Source organism: Peromyscus leucopus, chromosome 2, assembly GCF_004664715.2.
Source record: "Peromyscus leucopus breed LL Stock chromosome 2, UCI_PerLeu_2.1, whole genome shotgun sequence".
In the NCBI taxonomy this organism is placed as follows: Eukaryota; Metazoa; Chordata; class Mammalia; order Rodentia; family Cricetidae; genus Peromyscus; species Peromyscus leucopus.
The window spans coordinates 146,308,730-146,323,937 of NC_051064.1; the positions used below are offsets into that span (position 1 = coordinate 146,308,730).

The window sequence follows — 15,208 nt, forward strand, 5'->3', positions numbered from 1 at the left end:
CAAGAGTAAATGTTGGAAGTCTTTAGGGCACCCCAGCAGTCTGCTGCTCTCCTTCAGGGCCTTGGACGGGAGGGAACGCATAGATAGGGTCTTGCTTCTCTCTTTCAGATGTTTCCTGAAGCTTGGGGAGTGGCAGCTGAACCTTCAGGGCATCAATGAGAGCACCATCCCCAAGGTGCTGCAGTACTACAGTGCCGCCACCGAGCATGACCGAAGCTGGTACAAGGTGAGGACGGCCAGCACTGGCTCCCGGCCCTCAGTTGTCCACACGGAGAGCCCTGAATCCTGCACCCTGTTTGAGTTCTTCCATGATCTCATGGTCACAGCCAGGCTCCTGAAATGCCGGAAGTCTGTCAGAGGCCCAAGGAGCCGGTGCTTTCCCTTATGAATTCTAGAGCAGCAAAGGTGCTGATTGAGGCTTTGATTTAAGAAACTCTTCCAGTGATGCCCTTGTTCTGAGTGGCACTGGGGCCACAGCTGTCACCTGTCATCCTAGGAACATCTGGGCACATGGCTGATCTCCAGAACTCTGTCTTCCCTTGGGTCATCTGTACCCCGAGCTTCTTTGTGACTTCTGTCCCTGACTGTTCCTCTGCTGGGAATTTAGACTTTGGTTTTTATTGGAAAGATCTAGAAAACATACTGTTATATTACCAGAAACCTTTCTGAAAGACAAACAGTTATAAAATGTATGAAAGAAGTGGCTGGCTGGTGCAGGGGTATTCCTACCTGGCTAGCTGGTGCAGGGGTATTCCTACCTGGCTAGCTGGTGCAGGGGAATTCCTACCTGGCTAGCTGGTGCAGGGGTATTCCTGCCTGGCTAGCTGGTGCAGGGGTATTCCTGCCTGGCTAGCTGGTGCAGGGGAATTCCTGCCTGGTGCAGGGGAATTCCTGGAAGCCCATGTTTTAGGGAAGCACATACTCTTTTTCTCCCTCACCTTTCTGATGGTTTCTGGGTAATAGCTTAGTTTAGCAACATCATCAATTTCTTTCCATTCTCTGCATATTTACTAGTAACTTATAAATTATTCCCTCTGGGATCATAGTTGATTTGAAAACCATAGAAACATTTATAATAAAAAGTATTTATCCTGCCGGATGGTGGTGGCACACACCTTTAATCCTAGCACTTGCACTCAGGAGACAGAGGCAGGTGGATCTCTGTGAGTTCAAGGCCAGCCTGGGCTACAGAGTGAGTTCCAGGACAGGCTCCAAAGCTACATAGAGAAACCCTGTCTCGAAAAAAGTATTTATCCTCTGCAGATGTTTCATTCTGATCTGAAAACTACACTTTGGCTGGGGATATAGCTCAGTTGATTGAGTGGTTCCCTACCTAGCATGCACAAAACAGTGGGATCCATCCCCAGCAACATATACATGTGCACGCACGCAGAGTGCCGGTCTGTGATAGGAATAATGATTCCCCTCCCCAGATAGCTGCATGTCCAAAGCTGGAAAAATAATCAAATGAAGTCTTGCTTAGTGAGAACCTTGTTAATCAGCTCACAAACCACCTGTAACTCTAGTTCCAGGGCACCTGGTGTCCTCTTCTGATTTTCACAGGTACCAGGCATGCATGTGGTACATATACATATATGCAGGCAAAACATCTAGTAACATAAAATTAATCTGAAAAAGATGAGCTAAAACTCAGGAAGCCTCACTTTCTCCCAGATGAAATGGACTGCCTTGGCCCATCACGTCCACCCCACTTGGCCAGCTCTCACTCTCCTCTGGGCCCTAGGCTGCAGGCACATGTGTTCCTAGGGTTCTTTGCTATGCCCTCCAGGCTCCTGTCTTTTTTCCCCTGCCAGGAAGACCCCCTGCCGTCATCGCTCTCGTCCCCTCCTTGCCCAGCTTCTGGGTAAGGCTAAGTCCCCTTTCTTTATGGAGCTCTTCAGATCACTGCCATTTCCATTGCCACCTCTTCCGCCCCACCAGCCTGCAGAGTCTGTAGGCCGAAAGGTTTGTAAGCAAGCACCCCTTGCCTCAGTGTCCCTTGAGGCAAGCTGTGTGCACTGCCGCTCTTGCTGTGACCCCACAATGCTTACTGTTAAGCCTACTTTCCACTGGTGCTCGGGAGATGAGTGAGTCACATTGGTTACAGTTATGCCGCTTCCTGAGTGTCTGTAGACGTAGCGTCTCATCCTGCTGATCTCAAGGCCCCATCCTCAGAGCAGACTCAGAATGTCAAGCTCTGCCTCCTCCACACCAGCCTTGCGCTGGATCAGAGCGACCCTGTGTCTGCCCTTGGCTCTCGCCCTGTGCCTAGGCTTGGCATGCGTGGGCAGTGATGAACTTTGAAGCCGTGCTGCACTACAAACATCAGAACCAAGCCCGGGACGAGAAGAAGAAACTGCGCCACGCCAGTGGAGCCAACATCACCAATGCCACCACCGCTGCCACCACAGCCGCCTCTGCCGCTGCTGCCACAAGCACAGAGGGTAGCAACAGTGAGAGCGAGGCCGAGAGCACCGAGAACAGCCCCACCCCCTCCCCTCTGCAGAAGAAGGTCACCGAGGTAAGCTCCTCCTCACTCAGAACTGGCAGAGCACAGCTCTGAGCTGTCCATCTGAGATAGTTGGGAAGCCCCGAGGAGCCTGAGGCTTTCTCGGCAGCAGGATGGGGCCGGGCACACTGACGGGCTGGCCTTACTGTGTGGCAGAGGCTGTGCTCCGTGAGTGCGGGCATGCTGGGGAGCTGCTGTCAGCTGCAGAGAGGCTCCTTGCTTCCCACAGAGATGAGCTCATCCCCTCCATGCGCTGCCCTTGTGAGGGGGTGGCTGCTCCAGCTGCAGGGCCACTCTGAGGACAGAGCCTTGGGGATCTGTCCTCTGCTCTGCACTTCCCTCTACCTCCCCTGGGCCTGTCAGTCCCGAAGGCAGCAGAGCAGCCTGCAAGTACAAAGAAGAGCATGTTCAGGGCCTCTGCTCCACTCCTGCTGCCCTGCTCGGGAAGCCACACTATGCCAGGATATGATTATGAAAACAGTTGCCACTGTGGAGTGCACTCTGTCTGCCATTAGCCCCCAGGCATAAGTGTTCTCATGCTCCTGACTACCCTCCGAGGCGGGGCCATCAGTGTACAGATGAGAGAGTTGAGACCAAGAGTGTCAGTAATACACTTGTGTCTCAACAGGATTTGTCCAAAACCCTCTTGTTGTACACTGTCCCAGCTGTCCAAGGCTTCTTCCGCTCTATCTCCTTGTCGAGAGGCAACAATCTCCAGGATACACTCAGGTACGGAGTAAGGGGAGGGTGTTGCTCTAAGGCCTTATCAGTGGCAGGACATAAAAGCCACCCATCTGGTGTCTTCATATTCCCCATCTGGTCGATACAGTCCAGGTCAGCATATGGGCCTTTGTTCTCCTGTCCCTTGAGACACGACAGCTGGCCAGGCCTCCAGGCTGAAACCATGGAGACGAAGGAGAAGTGAGAAAGGGGAGGCTGCCTGCCGATCATGCTGGGGGCTGACTGGTCTGGCTCACCAGCCTCACTGCAGGCACCTCCTTCCACGTGACAGACCCTGCCCAGCTCATCTCTGCAGCTGAGCTTGTACCTCAGTGGCCCTGACAGACCTGGGATGAAACCCTTGGGCTGATCTTTAGCGATCCCTCACAAGCTCTGCCACCCGTCAGAGCCTTAAAGGTGAAAGGCAGACAAGCTAGGAAACCTAATTCTGACTCTCTCCTGTCTCCCCAGGGTCCTCACCTTGTGGTTTGATTATGGCCATTGGCCAGATGTCAATGAAGCCTTGGTGGAAGGGGTGAAGGCCATACAGATTGACACTTGGTTACAGGTGAGAACCTGGGGACAGTGAGGATGGGTCACAGCCTCTCCCGCTTGTCTCCTCTTGAAGTCCCCAGTGGTCACAGTAGCAAGGCGGCCTGTGCCCTAAGCTCTAGAGAAGCACAGCTTGGTCCCGAGGTCCAGACTACGTATTCTCCCTTGCTTGTGCCAGGGAACTGAGACCTGCTAGATCAAAGCATATGCCGGAAATCCCAGCACATGGGAGACTGAGGCAAAAGGATCATGACAAGCCTAGGCTGCATGAGACCTTGTCTCCAAAAAAAAGAAAAGGAAAAAAAATCAGTCTTCTTTCCTGTGCCTCACATGCTGCGCATCGTGTCTTCCTGCATACCAGGTCATCCCTCAGCTCATCGCAAGAATTGACACGCCCAGACCCCTGGTGGGCCGGCTCATCCACCAGCTTCTCACGGACATTGGTCGGTACCACCCCCAGGTACGTGCCAACCCTGAGCATTTTCTCGTGAAACCCCTGACGGTTGGTTTGGTGGCTAACCTTTCCTAAAGCTGCTCAAGAGACAGGGTGGGACTGGGGGCTAGTGTGTCACCCAGTGCTGGCAGAGTGTCCAGCGAGCAGGGGCCTTCCTCTCCGGGTGCAGTGGCTCCTTCCCTCATGTCCGCCGGCTAATGCTCTCCTCACCACTTCTTTGCCATGCTCCTTAAAACACACCAGGTCTTGTACACGTCGTCCTTTGCAAGTGTTCCTCTGCTTGCTTTAGGCCCTCATCTATCCCCTGACGGTGGCTTCTAAGTCTACCACAACAGCCCGGCACAACGCAGCCAACAAGATCCTGAAGAACATGTGTGAGCACAGTAACACCCTGGTCCAGCAAGCCATGATGGTGAGTGTGTCTGGAGCCGCAGCCACGGGTGTCGTGTGATGGCTCCTCTCCCTCAGCGCGGCACCACCCTCTCCTCTCTCCCAAGGGTAGCTTACCTGTGGCCTGCCTTCTTTCTCCCTCTGATCAGGTGAGCGAAGAGCTGATCCGAGTAGCCATCCTCTGGCACGAGATGTGGCATGAGGGCCTGGAAGAGGCGTCGCGCCTGTACTTTGGGGAGAGGAATGTGAAAGGCATGTTCGAGGTGCTGGAGCCCCTGCATGCTATGATGGAGCGGGGCCCCCAGACTCTGAAGGAAACATCCTTTAATCAGGTACAGGGACATTCTTCTCCTCACCAGACTGCTTCCCCTCTGACCTTCCTACTGCCCTTAAAAAGTTGCACCCAGCAGGGGTCACAGCATAGAAAACCGTAATCCCAACACTCTGTGCAAGAGAATTGTTAAGTTGAAGGCCAGCCTAGACCCTGAACTCATGCCCAGAAAAACAAAGCAAAACAAAACACTAGAAATGTAGTTGTTGCAATGACCATATATTTTTTTTAATTACTGGCGCTTTTTTTTTTTAAGCTTTATTTATTTATGTATATGAGTGTTTTGTCTGTATCTATGTACTAGAAGAGGGCATCTGTTCCCGTGGGTACAGTTGTGGATGTTGTGAGCCTCCATGTGGGTGCTGGAAATTGAACTCAAGACCTGGAAGAATAGCCAATGCACTGAGCTATCTCTCTAGCCCTTTAGATTATTGTCATTTTTTTGACATGCTGGCGGGCGGGATCAAACCCAGGGTCTCGCACATGACGGGCAAGCACTGCTCCACCAAGGCGCTCCTTCAGCTGTTGCAGTTTTGACTGGAATTCCTCCAGGGGTCATCTTATTCCCTCTGCTGCTAGCCGTTCCCTCCTGGTACCTTCACACCACCTCGGGCACCCTGGGGGTCTGTGTGGTCGGCTTGGGGATTGAGTCTCCTAGGGTCACGGCCACTTGGGTAACTTGAGACTGTCCTGCTTTCCCGCTCAGGCATATGGTCGAGACCTAATGGAGGCACAAGAGTGGTGCAGGAAGTACATGAAATCAGGGAATGTCAAGGACCTCACCCAGGCCTGGGACCTCTATTATCACGTGTTCAGACGGATCTCCAAGCAGTTACCCCAGGTAGGTTCCGGAGGCTCCCGCCTGGGTTGTCTGTCAGCAGAGTGCCTTGTGAGCTCCTGGGCTCATCCTGTGCATCTGGCTTCACTTGTGCTGAAGTCTTTAGGACAAGCAATTCCTTGTTGCTATTTAATGAAAGGAAAATACTTAAATTGTGCTTCAGTTCCCCGTGCGAGGCAGAAGTCTAAATCCTTTCCTAACTATTCACAGCTCACATCCCTGGAGCTGCAGTATGTTTCCCCCAAACTTCTGATGTGCCGGGACCTTGAATTGGCTGTGCCAGGAACATATGACCCCAACCAGCCAATCATTCGCATCCAGTCCATTGCCCCATCTTTGCAAGTCATCACGTCAAAGCAGAGACCCCGGAAGTTGACCCTGATGGGTAAGGACCAAGCACACCTCCTCTGCCCTGCCTAAGTTCCCTTTCTTCTGAAATGATTGCCTGCCATTTCACCTGCTGCAGCCCCATCTCTGTCAGAAGAGAGAGGGAGGACAGTGAATCTCTGTTGTTTTTTTACTCTTTTGCGGGGCCCGCCATCCAGCTCCCAAATAAATCACACATGGAGGCTTAGTCTTAATTAAAAATGCCTGGCCTTAGCTTGGCTTGTTTCTTGCCAGCTTTCCTTAACTTAAATTATCCCATATATCTTTTGGCTCTGGGCTTTTCTCTTCTGTAAATCTTACTCTTACTCCATGGCTTGCTGTGTGCCTGGGTAGCTGGCCCCTGGAGTCCTCCTCCTTCTCTGGCTACTTCTCCTTTTCCTTTTCCTTTTCCTCCCAGATTTCTCCTTCTATTAATTCTCTCTGCTGCCAGCCCTGCCTATCCTTTCTCCTGCCTTGCTATTGGCCGTTCAGTTCTCTATTAGACCATCAGGTGTTTTACACAGGCACAGTAACACAGCTTCATGGAGTTAAACAAATGCAACATAAACAAAAGTAACACCCCTTAAAATAATATTCCACAACAAATCTCCTCCTGTTACGTCTTCTAAGACTTCTTGTTTGCCCAGCACCTTCCTTGTTGAAGTGAAGCAGCGGACCGTCGCCCTTGTCTGATCGTTTGGTTGTGGTGGGAAGGTATGGGAAACCGAAAGTGCCAAGAAAGTCATCTGAGGCAAACATGGAACGTGAGAAGCTGTTTGAAGACAGAGCTTTTGTGCTCTGGAATGTTCCTAGTTTGCCATCACCGTCCATAACGAGCGTGCTGAACTTGAGTTCTCACAGTAGACTATATCAACGTGAAGCTGCCTCTGGGGTTTCTTTAGGAGCAGTGTGCTGCCAACCTGGACCAGTAAAGGAGGCCCAAGAGCTCTGCAGGCTCTGGGAGGTCTCTTGCCCTTTTAGGGAATCGAGAAGGGTCTTGAAGCAGGGTCTCACTCTGTATTCCTGGCTGCCCTGTACTCACTATGTAGCACAGGCTAGCCACAAACTTGAGGCAATCCTTCCTTTGCCTTCCAAGTACTTGTATTGCAGACATGTGCCACCAGGCCTGGCGCGTGCATGCGCGCCAAATGAAGATAGAAGAGGGTATCAAGTATCTATCACTTTCTGCCAGTTCCTTTTTAAAATAGGATCTCTCCCTGAATATCGGGCTCTGAGGCTCTCATTTTCTCAGCTAAGCTGAAAGCAAGTAATTCCCAGCCATCCTCCTGCTCTGCTCCACTTAGAAGTAGGGTTACAGGACTGATTATGTGGGCTCTAGGTTGGGGCCTCCAGTTCCTCACGATTACTCAGCACTCTCCCCACCCCACCCCCATTCTCCCTCTTTAATGTGTATGGATATTTTGCCTGTATGTATGTCTCTGTACCAAATTCATGCCTACAAAGGCCAGCAGAAGGTGTTGGGTCCCCTGGAATGAGTTGCGGATGGTTGTGAGCTGCCGTGTGGGCGCTGGGAACTGAACCTGGTCCTCTGAAGAGCAGCCAGTTCTCTTAACCACTGAGCCATCTCTCCATGCACAGCCTCATCTGCTGATGAGCTGGCTGTCTAGTCCCCACTCTTGAGAGCCTGGGGGTGGGGGTCTAGTAGGGAGCACAGCTGCTCCTCTTGGACGGAGTGAGTAGCTTTGAGAGAGAGACACACGGAGCAGTGATAGAGGTCAGGGATGCCTGCCTAGCCAGCAAGATCAACCAAACCAGCCCTGGGATCAGTGGAGTGGCAGATGCCTCAGCCAGACTGCTCTCACATCCTTTCTGGCATTTATTTATTTGTTTGTTCATTTATTCATTTATGGATTTTTTTTCAAGACAGGGTCTCACTATGTAGCCCTGTGTCCTGAAACTCATGATGTAGATCAGGCTGGCCTTGAAACACTCAAGATCTGCTTACCTCTGCCTCCAGAGTGCTGGGATTAAAGGCATTCACCACTATGCCTGGCTTCCTTTCTTACTCTTTTTTGTTTTTTTGTTTTTCGAGACGGGGTTTCTCTGTGTAGTTTTGGTCCTGGATCTCTCTCTATAGACCAGGCTAGCTTCGAATTCACAGAGATCCTCCTGGCTCTGCTTTATATAGACCTATAGGACTATATAAACCAGGTGTGGTAGCACACACTTATAATCCTAGCACTCAGAAGGCAGGGGCAGGAGGATTACTACAAGTTCAAGGTCAGAATGGGCTACATGAGACCCTGTCTTTTTAAAAAAAGAGAAGCTTAAGAAGGAACTCTTAGCCGTGAGGCTCCTCCTCCCTCTACCCCAGACCTACTTGCCCAGCCAGCTATGGGGCAAATCCCCTGACCTCTTCATGTCTCCTTGTACCCTGCTGGTTCTCCCATTGGGCATACTCCACTGGGGTGACTGGCCTGGAAGAGTCAGGAAAGGACAAAGTGGAATGGGGAACAGGGAACCTATAGGCTCTCAACACGTAATCATTCTCAGTTCTCATGAAACAGTTCTTGTCTTAATTAGAGCAGCATTGGTTATTGGAGACCACTGAAAGTGGAGCTGTTCTTCCCTGAGTTCAAGGGTTCAGATGTGCTTGTCTATAGGACAGTATGACTAGGAAAGGGGGAGGATTCCGCAGCACCTTGGAATAGCTGGCGATATTGCATAGTAACGTGCGCAGCTCTGACTGATTTCAGTTGCTCCCCCTGTTTCTTGCAGGCAGCAATGGGCACGAGTTTGTTTTCCTCCTGAAAGGCCACGAAGACCTGCGGCAGGATGAGCGAGTGATGCAGCTCTTTGGCCTGGTGAACACGCTCCTGGCCAATGACCCCACTTCTCTTCGGAAAAACCTCAGGTATGCAGAACACTGAGAGGCTGAGCTCTCGGGCCCTTCCCATTCTATCCTATGTTGTCCATGGAATCATGTGTCTCCACAAACTTTAGAATTAGGTGCCTGAGCTAGGTCTGGTGGCACATGCCTGTAACCCTAGAGCTTGGGAGGTAGAGGCACAAGGATCAAGAATTCAAAGCTAATCCCAGCACTTGAGAGGCAGAGGCAAGTGGATCTCTGAGAGTTTGAGGCCAGCCTGGGTGAGGCCAGCGAGTTCCAGGACAGGCTCCAAAGCTACACAGAGAAACCCTGTCTCAAAACAACGCCCCCCTCCTCCAAAAAAAAATTCAAAGCTAGCCTAGTCTACATAGAGAGTTTAAGGCCAACCTGAACTATACAAGAGCTGTTGTGAAAAAGAAATCCCTCTCAGTATGGTGGCACACTCCTGTAATCCCAGCACTTAGGAAACAGGCAGGAGCAGGAGGATTGCTGCAAGCCTGGTCTAACAGGTTCCAGACCAACCAGGGCTGCACAGAAAGACCCAGTCTCCAAAAAAAAAAAAAAAAAAAAAAAGCAAAACAAAACTAACATTCAATTAAAGTATCTGGGGCCCAACACAGGAAGATCCTCCAGACTTTTTAGTGTGTTCCCACTGTGAAACGCCTTAGTGAGCTCAAAGAACTCGGAAGGTAGTGTCTCAAAGATTAGACTCAAGTCCACAAATGTGATGTTCCCCCGGGACCAGAGCCAGCAAACCACTTCCTGCTGTGTCTCTGCCCCAGCCCATGGCTGTTCCACTGAGGTTACTCTCGCTCTATAAGTGGTCATTTGGTAAATTTATGAGGTAAGTTGAGGACCACTGTGGCTTCCATGGCACCTTCTGGGGTGCCTTCTTCACAGAGGGCCCCTCAGCCCACACCTTGCAGCAGGGAGCTCAGCGAAGGCATTGTATGTCTTAAGCTGACCAGAGGTATGTTTGTCTTCACTGTGCAATGACCCTCCCTCCCTGTGGCCACCAGCATCCAGAGATACGCAGTCATCCCCCTGTCTACCAACTCGGGCCTCATTGGCTGGGTCCCCCACTGTGACACCCTGCATGCCCTCATCCGGGACTACAGGGAGAAGAAGAAGATCCTCCTGAACATCGAGCATCGCATCATGCTGCGGGTATGTGCCACCATCATGCCAATGCCCTTGACCCTCATGTGTACCCACACTTCAGGGTACCTACACCTGTCTGGTGGGGTGTGGTCGGTTTTTTCTTGGGGCCTCTAGCTCACAAAAAATGACACAGAGACTTATTATGAAAGCTCAGCCTTAGCTTAGGCTTGTCCCACTAGCTCTTATAACTTAAATGAACCCATTTATTTTAATCTACATTTTGTTGTGTGGCTTGTGACCTCATCTCTCCATACTGCTCATGCTGATTCCTCCCTGTCTGACTGGCGACTCCACCTTCTTCTTTCCAGAGTTCTCTCTCTGCCCTGAAGGCCCTCCTGCCTAGCTATTGGCCGTTCAGCTTTTTATGACCCCAATCATAGCAGTACATCTTCACACAGTGTACACACACCCCACAACAGTGGGGTACCCTGAGAAAGCTGTCCAGGGGATCACTGTGGGAAAGGCTTAATGAAGTAACTGATAGAGCAGATAAACGCTGAGAAACCACAAAGGAGGGCAGGCGGGCGGGCAAGAAGGCTCAGGGGGGAAGGGGCCCGCCTGATGGCCCCAGAACCACAGTGAACGAGAGAAGCAGCTCTTTGTTCCTCTGACCTCCACATGCATACAAAATAATAATACAGTTTTTTTTTTAATTATAAAGTTGTCAGGCAGTGGTGGCTCACACTTTAATCTCAGCAGAGGCAGAGGCAGGTAGATCTCTGTGAGTTCAAGACCAGTCTGGTCTACATAACAAATTTCAGGACAACCAGGGCTACATAATAAGACCTGTCTTAACAAAAAAAAAAAAAAAAAAAAAAAAAAAAAAAGCCATCACATTGTTTTTTCCCTTTCCTGTGTTATTTCCTTTCTCTGTTGGCATTGCTGGTGAAATCCGAACCCAGCTCTGCCTGGCCTCAGCCTGTTCTCCTAAATGTGGGCTGGCTGTTGTGGACTCCTCTCTGACTGACTGATCATGTCCCGATTCAGATGGCTCCCGACTATGACCACCTGACTCTGATGCAGAAAGTGGAGGTGTTTGAGCATGCCGTCAACAACACAGCTGGGGATGACCTGGCCAAGCTACTGTGGCTGAAAAGCCCCAGCTCAGAGGTATGACCCAGGGCTCCGCAGGCATTCCCACCACCACTACCACCACCACAGACACCCACCTTTGACAGGAGTAGACTCATTTTTGTTGTGGTTAGCTGAGGAATTTTCACAAAAGCTTTCTGAAAGCTGATTAAATTGAGAATGATGGTTCATGCCTATAATCCCAGCCTTCGGGAGACTGAGGCAGGAGGATCACCATGAATTTAAGTCCATCGTTTACTACATAGAGAATTTGAAGACTATCTGAGCTATATATGAGATCCTGTCTTGGGGGATGGGGGAGAGAGTACTAGAGATATTGTTCAGTGGTTAACAGCACTGGCTCCTCTTACAGAGGATCTCACTTAAGTTCCCAGAACTCACATGGCATCTCACAACTGTCTGTAACTCCAGTTCCAGGCATCCAGCATCCTCCAGGCCATCACAGGCATCAGGCAGAGAAGTGGTACACAGACATACATGAAGGCAAAACACTCACACACATGTAAATAAATCAATCTTTTTTTTTTTTCCAAATGAAATAAAACTGGACCAGAGAGTTAGCTTGGCAAGTTAATTCACTCTCTAACAAGTTGACTTCAATGCCTGATACCCACATGGTAGAAGAAGAGAACCGACTCACACAAGTTGTCCCTGACCTCAGCTTGAGTCTGTAGCACATGCACCTGCCTCCCAGACATACACAAATCAATAAATACGGTTTTTTAAGCTATTAGCTCACTGTTTTTCAGAATATCTACCCTTCCCCACTCCTAAGAGACTGCATTGCTTACACACTGATCTCAGTCTCCCAGGGATTCACTCTAGAGCCATCTCATCTCTCTCTGCCTATTTAATGCAAGCTTCTTCACATTGGCTAGTTCAGTGTTTGTTTTCTACCACATAAATTTGAGGACCATTGTATTGATGTATCAGAAACAGTGCTGTTGACATTTTTTAGAATGACATTAAATGTACCAAACAACTTGGAAAGATGGTTTGTCTTCACAGTCTCAAGTGGAAATCCTGAAATGCATATTTTCCCTGACATCTTCATGTTCCTAAGGAAAGGCTCATTTATTCATCCAAACACAACACATTTCTGATAAAGTTGTTTTTGAGGCATAGTTTATAATCATAAATGGGATCTTTGTTCCATTATCCATTCTAACTGGTTATGGTAGAATCTAAGAACGGCTCTCCTGGACTATCTGTGTAAACTACTGACTTCTAGAATGCTGACTCGCGTGTGCACCTGTGTTACAGGTGTGGTTTGACCGCAGAACCAACTATACCCGCTCCTTAGCCGTCATGTCAATGGTTGGATACATTTTAGGCCTGGGAGACAGGTGAGTGCATATAATTTGTGTCTTTAAGTCTCTTTCTCCAGTTGTTTTGAATAGTTTCGTTTTGTTTTCTAGTGAAATGACATGACCATTGAATAAATAACTTTTATTTTTCAAAGGACAAGCACACATAGTTTTATTGAAAAGTAGGGTGATTGTGCCTACAGCAGGGAGGGCTCACCAAAGTGATCCATTGATTGAACAAACTCATCAATCACCACTGTGCTAAGACAGATCATTCTCCATCTACAATTGAAACCAACCAAAGTAGAACCTTAGATTATACGAAATAAACCTCTAAGTGTAGTAACCAAAGCAATAATTCAGGGCTGGGGATAAGACTCAGTGGAAGAGCACTTGTGTAGCTAATACAAAGCCTGGAGTTTGATCTGCAGGACCACCCAAAAAAGGAATGTTCAGATACTGACTAACAAGAACGTAAACAAAACTGATTATTTGGTGTCTACTGCTGTGGGATGGTCTGTATGTCAAATTACTCTGATTGGTCAATAAATAAAACACTGATTGGCCAGTGGCTAGGCAAGAAGTATAGGCGGGACTAACAGAGAGGAGAAAAGAAAGAACAGGAAGGTGGAAGGAGACACTGCCAGCCGCTGCCATGACAAGCAGCATGTGAAGATGCTGGTAAGCCACAAGCCACGTGGCAAGGTATAGACTTATAGAAATGGATTAATTTAAGATATAAGAACAGTTAGCAAGAAGCCTGCCACAGCCATACAGTTTATAAGCAATGTAAGTCTCTGTGTTTACTTGGTTGGGTCTGAACGGCTGTGGGACTGGCGGGTGACAAAGATTTGTCCTGACTGTGGGCAAGGCAGGGAAACTCTAGCTACAGTCTACTGCTTTTCTTTTGGAATTGTGTCTCATACATTTACTTAAGTAAAAATCATTTTGTGCCCCCTACCTCCAAAATAGAAACTCAGGGCTAAGAGCCAAGCTTTAAGAGTGCACCTATAGTCCCAGTGCTTGGGAACTGAGATAGGAATGTTGCCTCAGCCTAAGATCCTTTTTTGTAAATTGGTCCTGAGCCTAAGATTTGAAATGAACCTGGGAAGCAAAATAATATCTCATCTTTAAAAAACAAGGCCAATCAAGGCATGGTAGACAAGCCCTTGACTCCAGCACTCAAGAGGTAGGGGCAGGCAGATCTCTGTGAAATCTAGGACAGCCAGAACTACACAGTGAGACCCTGTCTTTAAAAAAAAAAAAAAAGCCAGAGAGCTAGCTCCACAGGTAAAAGTGCTTACACCACAGGACCCGACAACCTGAGTTTGCTCTCCGGAGCCCACATGGTGGAAGGGAGAATCAACTCCTGTGAGTTGTCCTCTAGCTGCCAATCAAGAGCCATGGTGTGTACATGTGCAGGTGTGCACTCAAACACACACACACACACACACACACACACACACACACACACACACACACTGTAAAAATACAGAGCTCTGGGAAGCAGTACCTGAAACATGAAACCCTGGCAGAATGCCTTTGAAGAAAGACTGGCGACTAAGGCCTTAGACTGATCCAGAGGTTCAAGCAGACAAGCCCCTGTGGTGGCTGCTTGGTGTGAATGACGGAGCTGGGCCACTCTTGACAGAAACTGTTTTCCTGGGGACCCAAGATTAGGCTTTGTGGGCTGTGTGGCCTCGGCTGCAAGGCCTCTTCTCTGCCTTTGTGGCCCCGAAGCAGCTTTCAGCCATGCAGAAACCAGTGAGTAAGGCTAGCTCCCACAAACCCTGAGTCACCCAGGCAGGTGGGCACTGGGTTCACCTGAGTGGGCCTTTGCCAGCCCCTGGCCTGCAGCTGTCTGCTGCATTGATTCTTCCTTCCCTGCTCTGTTTGTCAGACACCCATCCAACCTGATGCTGGACCGGCTGAGTGGAAAGATCCTGCACATTGACTTTGGGGACTGCTTTGAGGTGAGCGCTGCAGGTGAAAAGGTGAAAGCTAACCCTCCTGACACTTTGGGCAACTCCAGCCCCAAAGGCCTTCCCTCCCCGCCCCCCCTTAGCCTCTCAGCCTCTTGGGCAAAGACTCTCCCCACACCCTCTCAGAGAAGAGGGATGTCTTATCCTCTGGCTGCATGCTAGCTAAGGCTAGGCAGTGAGCACCTGTTCTTTTCCTTTCCTGTTTTTGTTTTCTTAAGTCGTCTTTCAAATCCCTGTGATAAATACCCTCTCGCTGAATTCAGTCAGTCCGTGCACGTGATGTCAAGAGAAGCCACCCACCTTCACCTGGCCTTCGATAGAGGATATGACCTAACTGTGGATTTGGCTTTTCCTTTCATGACCCTATAGGTGGCTATGACCAGAGAGAAATTTCCAGAAAAGATTCCATTTAGACTAACAAGAATGTTGACCAATGCTATGGAGGTGAGTGGATCCTGGGTACACACTGATTTGAAATGCAGACACGCTTGTTAGAGCACATCAGTTCTCTGGGTGCCCATGTGGTTTCTGTAACCGTCCCTGTTACTGTGTCTGGCCTGCGGGCCCCGCCCCCCCCCCCCCCCCCCCCCCCCGCAAGCCCCCTTGCCTTGGTCATAAGGCACCAGTGAGCCACCGTTAGTAACTACTGGCCGTG

The 15,208-nt window shown here is 49.7% G+C and overlaps 1 protein-coding gene across 1 annotated transcript in view; it reads left to right on the forward strand.

Annotated features, from left to right (window-relative positions):
- Positions 1-15,208, forward strand: part of Mtor (mechanistic target of rapamycin kinase) — a 116,881-nt gene that overhangs the window by 92,822 nt on the left and 8,851 nt on the right. Inside the window, 15 exon segments of the mRNA XM_028893638.2 lie at positions 109-226; positions 2,273-2,521; positions 3,138-3,238; positions 3,701-3,797; positions 4,143-4,241; positions 4,525-4,647; positions 4,775-4,957; positions 5,663-5,797; positions 6,005-6,179; positions 8,900-9,035; positions 10,031-10,178; positions 11,160-11,282; positions 12,528-12,610; positions 14,472-14,544; positions 14,923-14,997. Coding sequence (XP_028749471.1) covers positions 109-226; positions 2,273-2,521; positions 3,138-3,238; positions 3,701-3,797; positions 4,143-4,241; positions 4,525-4,647; positions 4,775-4,957; positions 5,663-5,797; positions 6,005-6,179; positions 8,900-9,035; positions 10,031-10,178; positions 11,160-11,282; positions 12,528-12,610; positions 14,472-14,544; positions 14,923-14,997 — 1,918 coding nt within the window.